We start from the raw sequence: 15,963 nt of genomic DNA on the forward strand, positions 1-15,963 counted from the left end.
CTGATCATCTTGCCATACGTGTGATTTATATATTATTTGTGCTAAATGCTTTTTATTTATTGTTGTTGGTCGTGTGACTTTCAAGTAGGTATTTTAAAGCCTCATAACCAGTGACTCGGGCTTACTTTAAGTGGGCCTTATTTATCACACAAAAATATACAACGATACGATTAGCATTGAATTGTGTTATTTACTCACCGCAACGATGACAACCAGCCAACAGAATAATTATTATTTTTAAATTGCTTGTGTTTACACGAAACCTTTATGTTTAGAAATAATAAATAAATATTACATTATGCTGGATAAAAACGTTGACGTAATAACATTATTACGATTAAACGAGCCAAAAAAAAAAATATATATATATATAATTACATTTTAGTTGACGTTCAATGAAAATAATATTATTTCGAGAACAGTCAATTAATTGCTAATGCAATTTCTCTCTGTTCTTTTATTCAGAAATGGCTTTTTATTTTACCACGATTTAATGAACTAGCATTTTTACACGTTTGGAATTTATTTACGGTGATAATCATTATGATTTTTTTAGTCTTGCTCTTACATTTGTGTCATACAATTTTTATGTTCGAAAATTTACATACAGATTAGAGCGAAAAAACATAATAATATAAAGAAGTTGTGCACTACAGTTTTGTAAATAATTCAACAAAAACTACATGGCGTTGTTATAATATAATTTTAACATAATATATGTGAACACATTCAACCGCGAGTTTGTAAAATGTATACATACATAATATAATTTAATTTATGCAATTTTCTTCCGTTTGTGTATATATTGTATAGTGTATTATAGTAGTTTGAATATAATATTCTTTTCCCGAGAAAAAGGTTTTTGGACTTATCGTATCTGAAAACCCGCAGCGATATACGCGTGTAGAGTGCGTATATTATTATTATTGTATGGGAACGTTTGACGGGGTGTAGGATAAAAAAGTTACTCGCTCGTTTCGAGGCTGAACTATAAATCAATCTTCGAACGATATTTTCGCTAAAAAACGTTGTCAGAAGTACGCTGTATATATATATATAATAATACACATCATATTGTAATATACGGTGTATTATAATAACGTAACGAAATGCAGTGGGTCTTCTTTCTCCACCTAAAGAAAAAAAAATCCTCTCCCCGAAGTCTTTGGATTTTTGTTTTTAAACGTTTTCATTGGTTTTTTCGGATATAATATATAGTATTATAATTGACGGGTGGGAAAAAAATGATATACATAACCCGCAATACAACTAGCACACGTATATAACTATACTGTACCGCGATCAATCGAAATCCGCGAGGATTGCGAGAGCGAAAACTTTTAGTAGCTGGTACACCTTAATAATATTATAATAAACTATGTATTATTATCTATAAAATCGTATAAACAATTTTTTAGAAGGAAGAATAGTTTTGATACGCAATAATAGAATATCTGTAGAGTTTGGGTATGGAGTACCGCCATGCCACCAGAGTAACGTTGCCCCATTACCAACTTTAAGATTCTTAAAATTCTGAGGAATGGGTCATTTACCAATTTTTTGAATTTGTATTCAATAAAAAAATGTGTGCTTTATGGAGCTGGCATAACTGACCTTGACAATAATAATAATAATATATTACGCAGTCTGATGAGGTGTCCCCAAGCATGTGCGTTAGGACAGACCGCCAAATCTTCGCGGCGTATCCGTTTCAAATAAATGATTTCATGCCACCCCTTTTTATATTTTTTCTACCCAGTGACCCCCATCGGTAGTGTTGTCAACAATCCGTCGACAGCAAACCCGTAACAGTCATGTTTTCGTAGTGATATAAAATGCAAAATCATAACGAGGCGAATATATGTAGTATAGACAACACAATATCATATTAAAATATACAAACTGATAAAAAAAAAACATTGCATACCTAATGTGAATAGACATTCGAGACGTCGTTGTTATTGTTTTTTACATAATAAATAGGTACTCGATAACAATGCAATTATTAGTGACAGCTTTATTGTCGATTCACCAATACAGATCAGTATTATTTATTTATTTACATAATATATGGGCTATGATGATTATATGAGTGATTGATATCACTTACAAGTTGTATTATCACACCCAACAAACTACCTATATTATTATTTGTACACGGTTTTTCATTAACGATCCTTTTTCTCGTTTGCAGGACGTCCGCCACCTCGTGTCACCTGGTGGCAAGAGAACGCGCTGATCGATGAGACGTTCGAAACGCTACCGGACCGGAAGGTGAGAAACGTGTTGCGCCTAGAACGACTTGAACGCCGACACCTCAACACCGTTTTCACTTGTCAGGCGTCCAACAATCACATGGTACCGCCCATATCCAGCTCCGTCTCGTTGGACATGATACGTGAGTACATGCACATGTATACTGTAATAAAAAATTATACAAACGGTGGCTCGTTTGGGTTGGATTTCCCTATGAATTTCCGAGTATCATACCGTTTTGAAGTACAAACCCTACGATTGCCCAAAATACCTCAAGCAGATCGAGATCGACGAATAATGCCACCCGAGACATTGAGGGTACCTATTCGTTTATACGAGTGTTTTATGTACGTTTGTTTTTAATGAGCATATTTTTTTTTTTTTTTGTTATTCATTAATATTTTTCAAAATCAATTTGCTTTAACAACAATGGTTATTAGCGTAATGTGTTTTTACATTTTTATTTTTAAGTCACCCGTTTTCTTCTTAAATATGATTCTAAATTAGTTTATATAATTCTGGTTTTTTTTTTTTAAATTGAGTAGTACATTGTTCACATTTCTGCTTGGGGTCATAGGATTACGAATAAGTGTCCTGGTAAATTGCATTCTTTTCTTGTTTTTTCATATTTAAGACAGTTTTTTTTTTAAATAATCTAAAATAGCAACTCATTCATAGTTACACCATATTATTATTATGAATCACCATAAATATAAAGTAGATATAGTAGTTATTATAGTAAATATTTTCAATATATTACTTATAGATAGAGAACGAATTAGTTAAAACTATTGTTGATAAGGAAATGTATTATTAACACATCAAAAATAATTTTATATAATATACTATCAAGCTTATAAGTAATGACCGCCTGTCGTACCACTATTCGACGATTAGTTCAATAACCACATAATATGTATTGTACAAAATAGAACATCGAAAGATAATAATACTATATTGATGTAATAATATTACATTGATACGAAAAATCGATGGAATATCGTATAGGCTGCCCGTTGTTTGTTTGCTTATGCAATAATAAAGATATGATATACCTGTGGGTAGATAAGTTTTGACAGCAAGACAGGGGGGCTCACGGAAATTGACAAAAACCATATAATACATTTAGGCACATTTATGTGTGATATATATTTTATATTTTCGGTCGTATCCGATGTTCGACACATAGATATCGATTCCTTTAAATCTGGTTAAGACTCGACAAGGCCGACCCAAACAATACACTATAAATAAAATAGTTGTGGTGCTCGTTTTAACCGTATAAATAAATAACATTTGACGTGTACTACTGTTATAACAAAACGTAATCGAATGCGGTGACGGAAGTGGTGGTTTACGTCCCGCAATGCCGAGTAGAATTTAATATGACTATTATTGTGTAATCGATTAAAATGTAAAACGAATCAGAAACAACCTTCTGAATCGGACATTTTGTCCTTCAATCTGACGTAGGTTAAGACTTTGGAGCAGTCATAAATTACGTGGTGTGTGTGTATTCTTATGCGGTATGTTGTGCCGAAATCAATCAAGTTTGTATTGGCCAAAGGTACTACTTTTGAAATGGCCTGATTTCGATCGATGTAGCTATAATCCGTCCAGTTCATCTTCGCGCTCGGCAACCGTAGCCAATTTTTTTTTTTAAGGAGGTCCAAAAACTATATTTGACATCACACCGCAGTTTTCGGATCACTGTTTTTTTTTAAAAAAAAACATGTACACTTAATCCAATGGAAAGACAAACTGCGGGACAGATTATACTAAAGACTCTCGGTGACCGTTTACAGTGACAGTGACAGTATTACTCCTCGTAGTAATCACGTCAAGCGCACGCGACAACGTCAAACGGTCATTATTAAGGAGTTGAAGTATTTTGGACGGGGAGAAAACGGTGTGAAGTCGGTGTGTCGGAGGCCTAGCTACACCGTCGTTATTCAGACTATTTGTGCGGTGCATTCGCAGACACACGTACATGCACATTTACGCATATATAGCGCCAACCTTCGAAGACGTTAACGATCGGACCGAATTTGATTTATAGACCGTTTCTCGCCACTATCCGATTTAATTTTCGTTACGAATTATTTATGTCCCCCCCCCCCCCTCACCCCGCCCATGTGCTCGACCGACGAGTTTAGCGATACGTATATCGATTTATCGTGTGTTCAAGACTCCTCGCCGCCGCCGGATGCGTGGGTATTTTACACGCCGATACGTATACGTATAAATAACAATACTAATAATATTGTTATTTTATCCGACGCCGATCGACACGACACTAATATTATTATAAGACGTATGTATTTGTAGACCACGTGCCGTGTAGTTCCGGTGCGAAAAAATATTAATGGAATTTAAAAGGTCCGAATAAAAGTTGGACTAGCCATTTCGGCAATCATCCAATCACCCCGACGCCTGAGACTGCTAGTACTCTGACAACGGTGAATCTGTATGACGATCAGTCTACATATTGATAGCAATTGAACGCAAAAATACTATGAGTTATGACTTAAAAAATAATTTCGATAGATATTTGCAGTGTAAATCAATCGTTTTTATTGTTTAATATATCATATTATTATAATCATGAAGTATACATTTTAACTATTTTGATCTTTTTTTTAAATTTTATTCTTCATAATAATTTATAGCATTGCATGGTTGATGTGGATTTGTGATTTGGCATTTTCATACAACCAAAGCCGTGCTAACTTTCATGAGCGGTATAGGGCCCCAGGGAAATAGTATTTGCCATTATTAAACATGGTACATATTTAAGCATTTGTTTTCGTCATCTATTTAGTATAAATAACTAAAATTGGAAGATTATACATGTAACTAACATGTCCATTTATGTCGCATGACTCTCCTCAGTGTTTCTATGATGACAGAATTACGATGGATGTATTTTATTTCCGCGCATTAAAAATTACATTTATTTTGACGAATAAAATTCGTCTCTACCTTCTCGTAGTTGTTTTATTTAATTTATAATTAGAATATATTTTCCAACATAATTTGTTAAAACATGTCAACAACCTTGGAAAGTAATGTTATGTTTAACTACCATTGCATTTATCCGATTGCTTTAATACTTTAAATTCAACTAGGTATATTTTTTCGATCGAATTCCAACATTTTGCATATTATTAAGTTTTCAATAAATTGTCTTAGAACAAAATAAATTGCATGTACTATTTATAAAACTAAATCATATGCTGAAGCCCCCCGATTTAGTTATTATTTTTATTTCAGTATAAACTTTTAAATGTTTTAGAAAATTTAAAATAGTTTCCTAATTTATTGAAACATAAATGTGAAGAATCTTGGTTCTAAGAAAAGTAACTTATAAAATACTAGTTAGCATATCAAACTTATAAAAAAGTACAAAATGAAATGCTGAGAATTATATGTTTTAGCATAAATAGTTTAATATCTATAAACATTAATGTTATTTATTATTATGTTAGGTACATTATAAATAAATACAAATTAAATAATTTTGTTCTATTTATATAATACCTACGTATACATTGTAATAATACTATATTTTGTTTTTATACACTCAACTCCATTAATACTGTTTTTAAGTTGCTCGTTAAAGTTTTCATTACAGTTACGCTTATGATATTGAATCGACTTAATTAATATGAATCGAAAAAATCACAAAGGTGCTTTTGATAAAATAATCCATACATTTTTTTTACAGTGTAAATTAAAAAATTTCAATTTCATACAAATTAAGAGTATTTTTTTCGAGGAATTCATTATTTACAGTTGTATAGGATATTTAAATTTTATTCTTTTCCACCATTTATATTTTAAACGTCCGATGTTACATAGTTTACATAAGTCACTACTATATACATTATAATCTAATTATTGTAAGAGTAAAAAAATATATACACTAGGTATAGTACTATATCCATCTATCGTTCAGATTGATTGACAGTAATACTCCAGTTCTTTAGTATTAATAAATTAACAACGAATTGTTATAATAATAATAATGGTAATAAATTAATAAATATAACATTGTAAAGAAGAAAAATTGTTTTTTCTATGTAATCTCTAGAGTTACACAAAAGATCTTACCATCAGAAAAGTAGACTATCACAAGGATTTTTAGGCTATATTTTATCTCGATAAGTGGAACTTCATTTTTTCATTGCAAATTTAATAATTTTTTTAGAATGCAGACAAATGATGTTTTTTAATTTTATTGTAGGGTTTATGTTAGTAACAATGCATTTTAGACTTGTATTTCAATTTGGCCAAAATATCAAAATTACTGTGCTACAAATCTTTAATGGAGATTGAGATGAGATAAATCGAAGGTATCAATCAACGGGGAAAACGGTTTATTTCAATATTATATTATAATTGTTGGATATTATTTAAAACAGTGTACCACAAAAATATCACTCAAATGTCTAATGCGTAATGATTAATGTGTTAAAAATTAAATAAATAGCGAAATTAAATTTAAACTCAGGGGGTATGAATGAAATAAATCAATACTCCAAAAATGTACATGGCAATATACTGATCGCATAATCACTAACTAGTCTCACAGGCATCACGGGGCGGGATGGCTATAATAATATTATAATATGATCGAACGTGTCCTGGCTCACTTATTGACCAACGTAGATCATAAGCAACGATATCTCGAGGCTTGCAATTTTCACGGTACCTACGTACTTCCACTTAAACATGCACTAAGAAATCATTTTCCGAAATTCGCTTTTAAAGTGGTGCTTGCACTAGTAATTTGAAATTCCAGATGATCGATGGAAAGTTTTAAAAACCACAACCAAATATTAAATAACAAATTGAACAACGTTTGAATCATGTAGAGTTGGCAAATTTTCAACAGACAACGAATTTCACGGGGTCAGTTAGTTATGAATATATCCAAACGTTTACCTAGTGGCGCCCTACAGGGAAAAATTTTAATTAGACGTACCCCTCCCACCGCTAGTCTATAACTAATAGAATAGTAATAGCAATACTATATCATTATATTCACATTGCATACTCAATTCTCACTCCGGTAGTTGTGATGTTTTCATATTGATTATTATTATTACGTGTCGTTTAATTATCTGAGTTCGTTACTCCGTGCACGCAAACAAGATGGTAGTAGGTATAGGTTATAACGAACACAAACGACACGTCACAAAAGCGCGAAATTACACAAACACGACAGTCATCGGTGCAGCAGTAACACGACACTTTCACACTCACAAAAGCACGAAAAAGCCGTATCCTCCAAACCGTGAAATAATCGGCCGAAGTGTTGTCTCAATACAATCATAATAGCTGTTCAAAAAAATAAATCAATTGTAGTGTTCACGTTAAATATTATATTCCAGCCAGAACTATCCAGTTGATATGAACCTTTTTCGCCCACCATCAGAAAGTGCATCGCAGGGTCTTTATTGAATTTTAGGGTATCTTTTGACCCCACCTTACCTTCCTAAGAGTATGTGCGTTATCGAGTGCCTAACGATATCTGCTGTACCTTTTGCGAGACTACCAGCTTAACCACGCGATATGCTCCTTCCGTCTCGTCGTTCGTCCGTTTCAAATTTCTATTCCCGATCAAAGGCCTACTAGATTAGCCGTTATTTTAATTATTTATTATTAGGTAGTCCCGCTCGCCCGTGCTCAATTACGCGATTTCTGAGTGATAATTTATGATAAATATTGCATTATCATGTGCGCAAAATGTATTCCAACGACTGCCACCAACCACTGCGGTGGATTATGTCGTTGTGCGTAATGTTCTATTGTGTATATAATGGCGTATACATGTACCTGGGTATCCGCGGTAACGCGCAGCGACTTAACCTCCCCGATTCCGCTTAATAACAGCGCAACAGATTAGCGAGCGGAAGCTTATTTCCCATTTGCGGGCGTGCGTGTGCGTGAGTTCAAACACAATTACACAATAATGTGGACGAGAGCAAATAGAGACCGACGTGAATTATTCGAGTCGAATATCGGAGTCTCTCGAACGTGTATATGATGTTTATAGGTACATGGACGACTCACCAGACGCAAGCACGTCCTCTCCGCTCCCATCGCTTAAGTCGTTTGGACATCAAAATCGAGTGTCGTTTCATAACCGTCTGCGAGAAGATTTTACTGTTTACCGAAATATAATTACTGTGATATTATATAAATTCAATTATTATTATTACTACTACTACTACTACTACTACTATTATTATTATAATTATTATTATGACTACTATTATATGTGCGCATAAGTAACTATACAACATCCGTATGATTTATAATCTCCGATTATCGTTATTTTGATGTAAATATTATGATTATTATTTATTACAATTGCCACATTATAATGTAATAAACTTATGTAACCGAATGCTCTCATTTTTTGCTGCAACCTTAGCATTTGAAACTGTACCGTGAATAAAAATAAATAAACTTCACATATTCAGTGACATAAGCTGTGATGATAAACCGACATCAGAATATAGATACATTTGTTATAATATTATCATACTAATTAATCACAAGTTAAATTACATTCTACTTTTCTGTCGTTACACGTGGTACTTATCAGTCATCATATTGGCATTTTCAGTTTGTTTTCACCGGCTAAATATTTAACAATATTTTACAAAAATAGTCTACTCTCCACTGATAATTATTAGCGTAAAACATTCCAAAAAACTATATTCGATATTTTAATATTTTAATTGTTACATGTAATATAACTTTGACACATTTTAAGTTGAATAAATTATAATAGTTAAAAATTATACATAAACCATAGATAAAATGATGTACATTTATAATTACCTTTTTTGTGATTAATCGTTCACACACAGCGCCCGTTTTTTAAACTAAGAAGAGTATTATTTGAGAGTATATTATTAACTATATTAGACTGTTTGTTCAAAATAGTGTGGATACTATCAATTATGTGTTTGGACCAAGTTATTATAAAAATAAGCAAACGAAAATCGTGACTAATGAATTCGTAGTACAATTTATAATGCACTGTCAATATTGAAAATAATCTGTCTTTTTTAAGTCGACTTCTTGGCTGCCACACTGACGCTCGAGAATGACTGTCACGGGTAAATATTAGAGTCCTCGGGTTAAGTTCATGTTTGAATTTCTCATTCTATATCATCCTTTGTATAACTTACTACTGATTTTATACTCAACCATATTGTTTTCCTAATGATGAAATAAACTAATGAGATCCCATCGTTCTAAAACTTTTGATTTTTAATTTTATATCGTACTCTTTACTGACTATTAATGCTATAATATACATATTTTGAATATTATTGTGATTTGTTATCATTCCTATTGGTTGGTAGGTACTTGGTAGAATTATTATTTTCTTTGAGGCTTATTACGTTAAGTTGTATAATTAAAATTATAATATTATTTGTATTATATGGGTGGTCTTGTTTTTCTTAATAAGTAAATAAATCAATATACAATCAAATGCGTCGTATGTACCTATGTTATACGACTTATGTTCTTATACACTGATTTGACAAGAATATCTTTGTGACTAAAATATTCCCGTGTAAATTATTATAGATTTTTATGAGTCTAGTTTTCCGATACATGTATTTTGGACTCTACAAAAACCATCAAAGTGGTTGATTGTGCACCGAAAAAGTTTCCAAGGGGAAAAACCACACAATATTTTAAAACCAATAGTTCCCTTGTCGAATTTGAAACATTCATAAAATGTAGGTCACAGCTGGTGATATTTATAAGATAAAATAAATATTCTAAAAAATATATTTTTTAATTTTCTTCTACTCTATATTGTATTTTACTTTTACATCAACTTTACATGATGAAAAACATCTCTGGGATCCCAATTATTGTTGGTTTAGACTTAAAGTTTGATAGGTGCTTGAATAAAAACACTGAGTTGTCAACATGAACGAGTGTACGACACACAATCGTATAGGGCACTACACAAAGAGTAAACTGTTTTCTCCGACTCCATATTTTATCACACGGACAAGCATTTTTGTCTCTCTCGTTTAATATTAATTTAATTAATTTTCCATGAAAACTTCGACAGTGTACAAAAACTGAAACTGCATAACTTCATCCGTCTCCCAACAGCCATCACGGTGTCTTCACAGAAATTCATAGTATGTTTGTTTATGTGTATGTATTATCTATAGTCTATAGATCTACACCTTGTAATTGTTCACTCTGATCGTGAGTAGTACGCTGGTTCGAAAGTTTCAGGTCAAAGAAAAAAATTACACAAGCATGAGCCGTGTGTGTGTGTGTGTGTGTGTGTGTGTGTGTGTGTGTGTGTGTGTGTGTGTGTGCAGGTGTGTGTGTGTGTGTGTTGACCTGAAATTTATAGTCCGTTATGAAAAAGAAAATTTTAATTTAAAACTACATTGATACCGTAGCCGGTCGGTGTATAGTTCACTCACGTCTCAGCGGTCCACACCTGTAGTATTTGACTGTACATTCTCGCACACCCACACTCACCGCAAACACGTGCTTGGAACTCACACAGGCTTAATGCGTATTATATTTCGAACAATTATGACGGTGTTACTGCGCTTTTGTGAACTTTTTTAATATTACCAGGGTGACACCCATGCAGTATAAGTATATAGGTACGTTAAAATACATTGTATTATGTGTATGTATATATATATATATATATATATATATATAGTATTATACAGCTGTAGCGAGCCGAATAAGTTTTTATTTAATTATGTTTATATTATAAAATATACATTATTATAATATTGCGTATATATTACATTTTCTTTTACCGTTATCGCCGCGTCTTCATTACTGTTATTATTATTGTTATTATTACTATTATTATTAAAATCACTTAATTAAAAAGTGTGACCGGCTGTTGTTTTTGACAGAAATAGAGCGTTGCACAACGGCCGTAAAGATAAAAGAAATGTGGCCGTGGTAGCGATTGCGATGGGATGGGTGAGGTTGTAGAAGGGCGATGGTGGTCGTGGTCCATGGTGACGTTGAACAGCAGTGTCCAGGGGTAGAAGATGAATTATTTATAAATTAATTCGCTATGGCTCGTGTCGGTCTTGAAATTGGTTTTCAAAACAATGAACTCTCCCTCGACCATACCGTTTTCACCAATCGGTCACTAATCCTTACACCACCCCGACGAAATCGTTTTGAAAATAGTTACCTATAATAATAGTACCCATTATTATTTAAGTGGAATAAATTATATGTCATTTAAAATTGCTATCGCTTAAGCTATTAGGTCCGTCGTATCTGTATAACCTACGTAGTCTCGAGTTTGATTTCTAAGAGTGTATTTTTCATAAATAAGCCTTTATTTATAATATTTTTTCCTTACACCTACGAGTTTGGAAATACATTATTATTTTTTTTTTTAAACAATTATACTTTTTTCATTTACCTAATTCAAACCAATATTTAAACTATGAAAGTTTATTACAGCTACATTAGTTATGCAGTCTCTTCAATTTACCATCACCAATTTTACGAATGAGTTAGTTTTACCAAAACAATAAACACTTTTTTTTTACTCGCAAGTAGACCACACAGACACACATACTACACGTGTTTTTTTAATGCATTATCATGGTTATAATTAAAATCAGAATTTTTTTATATAACTATATAAACTGACTGACAGAAAATAATATGACAACACTAAATTAAAATAACTCAACCACTGAGGTAGATAATAATAAGTCAATACACATTATGTTTTAATGTTTTTTTAGAATTTATATTTTAATTACCTTGCAGCTTGTCTAAATCAAACAATGACTAGTGTTTAAAATATTTATTTAAATTTGAGTTCCTCATTGTGTTTTGAAATAGAAAAATAAATTCTTTAATTTTCAACATAGACGCTGGTTACTGGTTGAAAATTTGATGTAGTTTGTATTACGAAGAAAAATAACGTACCTACTTTAAAGAGTTTCTTGTAAAATATAATATTTAAATGTCTTGTCTCATAAAATATTTTCCGTCACAACTGAAACATTTCTATAAGCATTTCTTAACAATAGTACTAAGTATAACTTATCACATTTGTAAGTATTAAATTTATCTGAATCCTTTAAGTATTTAAAATAAAATACACTCAAAATAAAATCTCGGAAACTTTCTCAAAGAAAATATTTTTAATCTAAAAAATGCCATGATTTTAAACCTTTTAAAATACTTTACCTAGTAAAATAAACACGTTTTCCTAATATCTAAATACGATTTATTATGTTATAAAAATGTTATATTAATTTGTTTTTTTTTTGGAAGAACTCAAAATCGTGTTAAGTATATTACAATCCTACCTCTAAATATTTTTTTCGTTTCATCGACCACATGAAATAAACGATACATGTAATAATGCTTTTAAACATTATTCTTTAACCTAACCTATGAAGAATCAAGAAATCTAAATGTTTATGTTTTCTCGATATTTTAATCTGCGTTAACGTTGAACATTATTTTATCACCCCTCTGTGAATATTAAAAACACGTGTGTATGTAATTGCAACACAACTTTTATTCAGGTATTCTTAATGCTCCGAAGTTCATGAACATATTTTTTATCCAAGCTTAGTCTGAATCCCAACTTTATCTTATTTGTATGTCACAATAACTAATATTATATCTATTCACACATGGTTGTTTTGTATAAGAAAAAGAGGAAACGCTTTTTATTCAAGGCACTGGAGTAAGTTACGAGAGTAACTGTGTTGCATTTATAGGTACAGTATAAGCTTCAGTATACGAAAGAGATAAATCACAAAACCTCAGCTAATAATAATATTATACTACTGTAGTAGGTATTATACGTGTGCCATCTCTTATTATTTTTTCTCTTATTTCCGTTACGACATCCCAGTGGCTTCATTATTCGCTGTGATAATGTTGAACTTTTAATAAAATATGTTATATTTGATTTGTACTCGCGTGCATAAAATAATATTTCTGTACTTTAATTTCAAGTACCTGATTGTAATGCCCATAGCGTTTTTATTAAAAATGTTTTGCTTATCTTGTGCTATTATAATCTGTGTTATAATCTAGGTCGATGATATTGCATTAGTACTCGCATCTAATACTTACCAGGTCAATCTGAGTACCGGTGAGTCATAGGAAGTGCAAGGTTCTTGAAATTATTATGAAATCGATTTCAGACTATAAATGCTCATTACAAACTGAAAATAAAAATTACTTTACGTAATCTTACAGTAAAATGCTGAAAACATCTCTAAAGGAGTGTCTTGTTAGGATGCAGTAAGTGGCGAGTGATGTCTCTAATACTATATAATTTATATATTATAATATAATGTGTAATATAATCAAATGTAGTGGAATCATATGAAATTAATCTACTGTTATGTTGGGACGCAATTAGGCTGCCTAAAAATGTATAACTGGACGTAAATAGGCTATGGTCCTTTTTGAACCTTTTTTTGTGGGACTAAACTTACCTAATGATAATTATTTCGGACGAAAGTAGTGTGCACAGATCGGCTTACCGTTTGAAATCATTGTTTAGTTATGCCGCGTCAAAGATTTTATTCGCCCGTTTAGATTAATTAATCGGCGACAAGAGTCATGTGATACCTACGTTTGTGTGATGGAATTGAAACGTCATGAAATCCAAGTAAGATACTCGTATTCTGATACTGATAGTTCGATTTATTTTATTTACCAGTAACAATAATTGTATCCACACGGATCTAAAACTGTCCTAACGCCATCGTATTATTCACGTGGGTATACTTTAATTTATAAAAGTAGGTACCTATAACTTATTATAGAATAACAATATCACGGTTTTATCATCAATGTAATCGGAGGGAGAATTACATTTAAGTCACTATAATGGTATAAGTGTGTGAACTTCGTTTGATCAAAAGTAATTTGTGATATGGTAATAATAATATTTTCTAAACTAATATTCTAACAGTCGTTGAGTTTTATTTATTATACCGCTGGGGGCAATTATATTAATACATTTCATGCTTCCGAATTAATATATGAAACAAATTGAGCTAATGTATAAAGTAATACTTCAATACATTTTAGGAAGTTTATGTTTTGCCAAAATATTACTTTATGTTGTGTGTACATTTGTTTTGTGATTTTTTTTACAATATACCAAATATACTGTATTTTAAAACAATATATTCATATTCTATTGTAAAAAAAAAATAATAATAAAACAGGTTACCATGCTGTGTTATAAATTCAAAGTTAGGCGGGCGAGACCCTTTCTAGTTCCTTTTGACATTTATACCCAACAGTCGGTCCTTTATGCGCATAATATATCATCCTTACAGAGTTTATGATTTTCCAAATTGCCCAGAGTAGCGGTTTGTGGCCGCCAGCGTCTGGGCTACCATTTAATTGTAAAACAATGGTAACCCACTGAAATCATTCGGTCACGTAGAGAAAACGAAAAATTTAAATAACAAATTGGATGTATGCTAACGACTTTGATAAATTGCAGTAATTGTGAATGCAATTAAATGTTATAAGTCTTCGAAGTTTCATCTCTGGCTTTTAGTGTATATTAATTATTTTACATTTATTTATGTTTGATTTACATCTGGCTAATTTAATTTTTTGTTTAATTTAAATTCAAAACGTTTTAATACACACGATTTTGCACAAATAATGTAGATTTTTTTAATATTTTGGATTTATAAAACTGTTTTATATTAAACAAAAATAATATCACTGCAGGATGTAAAAATATACGAATACAAAATAAAATTGGAAAATGTTTTCATTGAATTAAAATCGAAATTAAGATGAAACAAAATAAGAGTTATTATTGTTTACTTAAAATGTTTTATTAAAAAATAACCAACGGGTTCGATGGGGCCCAGTGTCAGTTGCCAGTCCACAAAATAATATTATACAACAACAATAACCGACATCGTGCAGGGTTATTAAACGTTTCTTAGAACTCTGTCGTTTAATACATACAAGTACCTACGGATTTATTCATTCGCATTCGTAGAATATCGTCGGTTATAAATAATAATAAATAGTTATAGAATATTATCTGAATAATTGAAAAAGTAGTTTGTAGTTGCTAAGACTATATAGCGCTAACGTAAGGACGAGAACTACGCGGCTACCCACCCTTTCTGTCGCCGACGAATTTGGCTTTCGGAATTGATTCGAACAGAATAGTATTATTATTGCGGCGGGGCTTTGCATATTATCCCGGTATATTATATATTGGAACGGAACTAGCAATAATAATAGTATATAGTAACTAATAATAATTATTATTGTTGTTATAATTATAATTATGATAACAACAATAATTATCGAAATTGTCGCCGCCGTCGCCGATTAATACTGAGCATAACTTTAGCCATGGCCACCGGGTACCTGCCGCACACTGGCACTCATTGTGTGTTCAAACTAACTGAATTATCCGAAAAGTTTTGTTAATTCCGTTCGGAAATTATTTTACGTGCGCCGCACGGTCGACGCCACCGTCGGTCGGAAAGGGTTCGCTTTTGCTGTCTGTGTAAGATGAGATCGCTCGTGCAAACGTCCACGCACGCACACTTCAACACGTGCACACACGCCAGTGAGACTTACACATTTCGTGTCAGGCACATATAATATCGGTAAATTCGACTCACGATTCGG

At 31.9% G+C, this 15,963-nt stretch overlaps 1 protein-coding gene across 1 annotated transcript in view; it reads left to right on the forward strand.

Moving 5' to 3' along the window:
* LOC111040726 (nephrin-like) overlaps positions 1 to 15,963 on the forward strand; it is a 155,111-nt gene that overhangs the window by 53,750 nt on the left and 85,398 nt on the right. The window contains exon 4 of the mRNA XM_022324738.1: positions 2,195 to 2,398. Coding sequence (XP_022180430.1) covers positions 2,195 to 2,398 — 204 coding nt within the window. The remainder of the gene's footprint in view (positions 1 to 2,194; positions 2,399 to 15,963) is intronic.

This window comes from Myzus persicae, unplaced genomic scaffold (genome assembly GCF_001856785.1).
Source record: "Myzus persicae strain clone G006 unplaced genomic scaffold, MPER_G0061.0, whole genome shotgun sequence".
NCBI classification, from domain to species: domain Eukaryota; kingdom Metazoa; phylum Arthropoda; class Insecta; order Hemiptera; family Aphididae; genus Myzus; species Myzus persicae.